At 33.0% G+C, this 6,214-nt stretch overlaps 1 protein-coding gene across 1 annotated transcript; it reads right to left on the bottom strand.

Annotated features, from left to right (window-relative positions):
• Positions 1–1,107: 1,107 nt before the first annotated feature.
• On the bottom strand, positions 1,108–2,415 carry LOTGIDRAFT_108926 (hypothetical protein; the record flags this gene model as incomplete). The annotated part of the gene is made up of 1 exon (XM_009068267.1): positions 1,108–2,415. The coding sequence occupies one exon, from the start codon at positions 2,413–2,415 to the stop codon at positions 1,108–1,110; it is 1,308 nt and encodes a 435-aa protein (XP_009066515.1).
• Positions 2,416–6,214: the final 3,799 nt, after the last annotated feature.

Raw genomic sequence — 6,214 nt, forward strand, 5'->3', positions numbered from 1 at the left:
TGTCATTTCTCAGTGCTACATAGCAAATAATAAATTTGGCACAAAATAAAACATTGTCATACAGGGTTCATTCATTCTTTCATCCATTTTCTCTCACTCATACCAGAACATATCTAAATTTACAAAAACATTAACAATATACTTTTTAATGGGGACATGATTTCTTAACAAATGATATAGTAACAGTCTTTAATAATATTTTTTAGTATTTTCTCAATAACAAAACCAAAGTTAATAAATTAATAAATAACAGCCTTATAGTATCACACGTCAAGGGAGGGGTGGGGCGACAACCCAAAAGCTCTTACATTGAATTGCACCGCTTAAAACTAATCAAATTAGTAATATTTCATCAAATTTACAACTGTTTGTCCTTTAAATCGCCCAATTGATCTTTTAACTTACTTGACTCTATATTATGCAGTAAACGTTGACTTGGTTTCATTGGTTAATATCCATAGTACCTAGTACCTTCTGGACCGGAAATACACGACACAGCTACTATCCCTTGGAGGCAGATGTTGCTCACCTAGTTTGAAGATATCCTTGATATCCTACGTCCATGATGGTCGGAGAACCAATGAAAATCAGCAGCATTAATTTGGTTTGTGGAAGAACCGACTGTTCAGCAGTCAACCTGTTCATATTTTACCCAGTTTTATATGATCACAGTTTGCAATCCAGGGATTTTTAAGTTTTATCACCATTTTTTTAAGTGAATTAAATCCCTAGATTTACTCGTGAAAACAATTATTCTGTTTATAGTACTGCGGTATCTGTATACTAACAGCATGACGTGATATTATAATATATCTTATTACCCTTTCTATTAACATATGGCGATAATATTCCTTTAATCACAGATTTCTTGACAAAAATAATCCTGATTCACAGTTTTCAACTACCTCATGTGGTTCACAATTTTCATTTCGTTTACTGTAATGTAACAATTTGACGAGACTAACCGTCCTCAACTATCTGATTAACAATTGTTGATTAAAGAGTAGAATGGGCTATCACAATTAATTAGGTGTATGAGACATGTTGCTTTCCATCGACCAACAATTGTTCATTGAGACATTACCGATTTAATTCCAACATGACACCTCATATTTTACTCTCCCTCTGTCCATTGGCCGAACCATTTCCTAAGGTAACCACAGTTTGACCATGGCTGTTGTACTGAACCACGGTTTCCGTTGGCGGTTTCAGACTGTCTTTATACGATGGGTCTTTTCCATATTGTTCAACATAACTTTCTGAGCGCATTCGAGTATTAATTCCTTTACATCTGAAACACAGAATTTCCTTAAAAGGTGTTCTAAAATCTCTATTAAAACGAGCATAAATTACAGGATTGAAGAAAGAATTTGAGTAACCTAACCACATTAAAGCACTTGTTAACCAGTCGGGGATGTGACAAAACTCACTATTGGCGCCACAGAAGGGTCTAACTAAAGCAAGAATAAAAAAGGGTAGCCAACACAGCGTGAACCCTCCCATGATTATACCCAATGTTTTTGTAGCCTTGCTTTCCATTGAATGGTTCATTCTCTGTGGTTTTGGCAGCAGAGATTTGATATTGAAATGTCGCCGTGAATTTTGTTTTTTTAACGGAATTTCATCTTCTTCGGTTGTGCCGGGTACAGATAAGGTTCCATTCGGTAACACGTGACTGTCACCACTGTCCTTAGATTGACGCCCAACTTGAAATTCAGCGCCTTTATCAAAGCTTCCAACTTTTGATCGATTTTCGGCTTTGGCAATTCTCGACGACACTCTCCAAATTTTAAAGTACACTACTATCATGACGGTTAGAGGCAAATAAAAGGCACCCAGCGTTGCATAAATTTGGTAGCCCAGATCTTGACTAATATAACACGTATAGGGCCCTCTTTCAGCCTTCCAACCGAACACTGGGGGAATTGATATCAAAGCAGAAGCTATCCACACTATAGCAATCATTATGCTCATACGTTTCGGAGTTCTTTTCATGGCATATTGGAAAGGTCTGGTAATAACAAAATATCTATCAACACTGATCATACACAAGTTTAAAATTGAAGCAGTACATAGCATAACATCGAGCGATGTCCAAACATCACACACAACATCACCCATTAACCAAGATGCCTTTATATCTAGCAACATAGCAAATGGCATCACAAGAAGCGCAACTAATAAATCAGCAACAGCCAACGAAACAATTAAAAAATTCGAGGGAGATTGTAACCTTTTAACAATACCGACAGCAATACACACTAAAGAATTTCCAACAACAGTAGCCACTATTAAACATCCTATTATAACTGCTATAACCACTTGAACCCATAAGGCATACGGTGATGGTGGTGGTAAATCCGGTTTCGGGGTTGTGGAATTGGTTCCAAATCCAGAGGTCACATTTCCGACCATATCCACAACCAGTTCCGTAACATTTTGACGCGAAATGTTGTCATAAACGAAACTAGAATCCCTCGCCGATTCCGCCATTCCACAAACTTTGTCAAATTATTACTGTAGACTTAAAATCGCATGACACAGTTTTGAGGAAATATCACATTACATTTTATTTACCCAGGAGCATTTCGTACCGACATTTATATTGCTCTCTGATCACCGAAGTAACTCGTAATACACACGGTGAGTTCCACAGACTATTCTGTCGAAGCACTTACTATCTTTCACATTCAAACAACGTTCGTCCTTTGATCGATCGAATGTGTTCAATAACTGAATATTGACAAGGCAGGCTATATTTTCACTACAGATCTATGGATGAGTGATTCTTACTTTGATTTTCGTTAATCGAGAAAGTTGACGATTGGCAATAATTTAACTACAGAAACACATATATTTCACTGGTATCACAGATTTCCTCCATCATTCTTCTAGATTCACGTGTTGTTATGTGGAATAAGTTGAATCATTATGATGGTTAGAACGCCTCAAAGTTATTGAGAGAACTAGCCAAGTTTTTTTTTACTTCTGTCGACTCGTCTTATAATATAACGGGTAACATACTAAGAGATCGCCGGTAAATAGCTCATATACATTTATTTCAGGTTCAACCAGAACGAATTTTGTCGTATGAAAAGACGCTTATGTTTTTCTTAATCCGTGTAAAACATATTATAGTAGCCATGTTCTGAGTAGGTAAATCTGAAATTTGGGATTATGTGTTATAATTATATATATTTATAAGGTTACTAATAATTCTCTCAAGTCACAAACAAAAACATTAATCAATAATTATATATAAGATTAGGTTTAGTAATTCACAAGGATTAGATTTAGCAGATTATCTAAGACCATATTCTTACAAGAGAAATAATTGGTGTGCAGGTCTAAACTCTACCATTGGCTAAATCACCATCAACTTGTGGTCCATCGAATATTTGCATCTGACCCTTACAGTAAATACCACCACCAAATAGCCTATATATGAATTTGCAATAGATTTCTTGACTGAGAAAAGTATATTTGAGTGCTAATTATTGTCCTCCGAAATCTTGACCGTCTACCATGTACTTAACAAATTTACAACTTCAAGCAAATATGGAAGACTACATCGCCTTCGAACACCTTTATATAACAAGATAACAAGGCATAATAAGATTTATATGTCTTAATGTCATTTGTAACTGTTAAATTCAAAGCAATGTCCAGGATAACATTAAAGTGTAAACTTAACAGATTTTCTAAAATATATGGATAGTGTTTTGCGAATGTGCCACATTTTTGTTCACTATGTCATGTAGGTATATTAAACCATGAGCAAAAATAATACAATCCATTGCAATAAGGTTTTAGATGATATGGTAATGTATTTGACCTGCTTTCAACAACCTAATAAGTTCAAGATAACGAAAAGATAGTAGAAATTTATTAACATGACGGAATATGTTATAATTGAATTAAAGATATCTGAAATTTACGTACCTATCAATCACTCGTTGTAGTAGGTTTAGTGATACCATTCAAAATTAAACTACTTTCTTAGCTGAAAAGACAAAATTAAAAAAATATTGATGTGATAAGTGAAGGTGTTAGTCATAAGGATAGAACAATACGTTGCGATAACTATTGTACATTAAAGGATGCTAGTAACTAAATTATGCACTTCTCAGTTGAATCTTTTAAAGATTATTTATCCATCCCACATTCGACTAACGTTAATTTGTTTTTAATAATAGTCCTGAGTTATTCTAGTCCAGACAAAATCATTCTAGCAACAAAAAATACAAAAAAAGGTAAATTTATTTTTTAGAAATTAATTCACGACTATGAAATCAATATATTTAATAAAAATATGAAATGAAATATTGTTACGTATGGCATATACAATTCAAATCAACATTATAAATAAGCTTTGTTGATATAATTTCCAATTTTGATTCGTAAAATATATTTCTGCAAGGGAAAGACCCAAGACTAAAAAGAGCCTTTATAGCTTTATTTTAGCTTCTACAGTATTGGTAGTCGTGCCATCACAGACAGGGAATCGAAATGATGTTATTGGTGTCATCCTCGATACTTATAGTGTATACATGTATATAGGGCTTAAAGCTTCTTGAAACCATCAGATACTATTGATTGTGATTTTTGATGGAGGATGTTGATACTGGTGGATAGAAGAGTCAGCCATTATAATTATATCAAGCCATAGTTACAATAAACTGAACGAGTGATTCATTTGGTGAAATTCAAATAAGGGATTTAAATCAGAAAGATGGTTATTTTTTTCTAATGAGTTTCTGTACAAGGGTACATTTAATTACTGAATGACGTTTTAGCAAAAGGAAATGTCAGAAGGGTATATATAAGACTAATCCTTACTATAAGGACCAAAGATCTCGACCTCTAAATGTTCCTGATTGCTACAAAACATGACCAAAGCTCATTTTCAATGATATTGGTCTCGTCTGAAACTCCAATGTAGGCGACTACCCGGACTTAAAGTAATTGAAGTGACATTTTGATCCCCTATTAGTATTTTAGAAAAACTATTTGAATTTTGTTTGATAACATTTGGATCTGACCAATAAGACTGAGAAGTAGAAATATATTTCGCATGTGACATTTATGTTGTGTAGTCGAAACTGGTAAATTATGTGAAATATGTTAATATATGATAACCGCTCAAAATTAATTGTGTAAAATTATCATAAAACCATTCTTTGTAGTGATCATTATAAAACGATAAAATATTTCATTTGTTTTTTATTTAACTGTTCTTGTAATTTGCTACTCTTCATGATGACTATTCAGTGCAATTTTTTTTAAATGTATTTATAGAAATCATGCGGAGATTCTTAACCATAAAACTGCATCATATTGAATGTTGTAGGATAGACGTTGAAATAAAAAATTCATCACAAATGATATTACAACAGCTAAAATACGAAGGCCCAAATCCTTTGGATACTCAAGTATACATAAGTGTTGGTTCCATGCGAGATCTGCTTGTGGTCCGCGCTAGTGCGTAGCACAAGATTCTAATACGTCTTATCATTGCTCGTCTTCTGAAGCCTAGTAAGAGTAGAATATACTTTATCACACTTTTATTTGGTTTCAGTTGACATAGATCTATGTTAGTTCAATACGATAATTTGATTTAAAACTATTAATTTAAACAATTTAAAGCTTAAATATAATTGTCTTTGGCATTTTCCTTTGAAGTTATAAACATTTTTTTTTTCAATTTTGTCAAGGTTTTTATTTTTCCCTTTACTTAGTTCATCTATTGATTTAGCCAAAATTAAAACCATAAACCATAATATTACATAAACTCATTTCATTTTTTCGTTTTTAATTAAGAACCATGTCTTTCAAATCAATGTCAATATGATCTTTGCTTGATTAAAAACTACCTCAACTTTATCATTTCCCCTTACAAATTCCAGTGAACATCATTCATATGTAACTGTAACTTTTGATTTTTACTAGATGAAGAACTCATATTAAGAAATATTAAAAGTAAAAAATCTGATGATAATGTACTACGTCCTGGAAATTGACTTTTTAATTCAATGTCTATGAAAAAACAATAATCTTTCTTTGTGGCCGTAAATTGTTTTTGGTATTTCATATTTTCAATCTTAATGTGAAGTTGATTGTTTTCGAATACCATTTACATCACACGTAATCAAACAATCTTTCATTTAGTTTCTTATGGGACACATTCAAATTAGATGATGAAGCAGCAGCCATT

The sequence above is a fragment of the Lottia gigantea genome (genome assembly GCF_000327385.1).
Source record: "Lottia gigantea unplaced genomic scaffold LOTGIsca_9, whole genome shotgun sequence".
In the NCBI taxonomy this organism is placed as follows: Eukaryota; Metazoa; Mollusca; class Gastropoda; family Lottiidae; genus Lottia; species Lottia gigantea.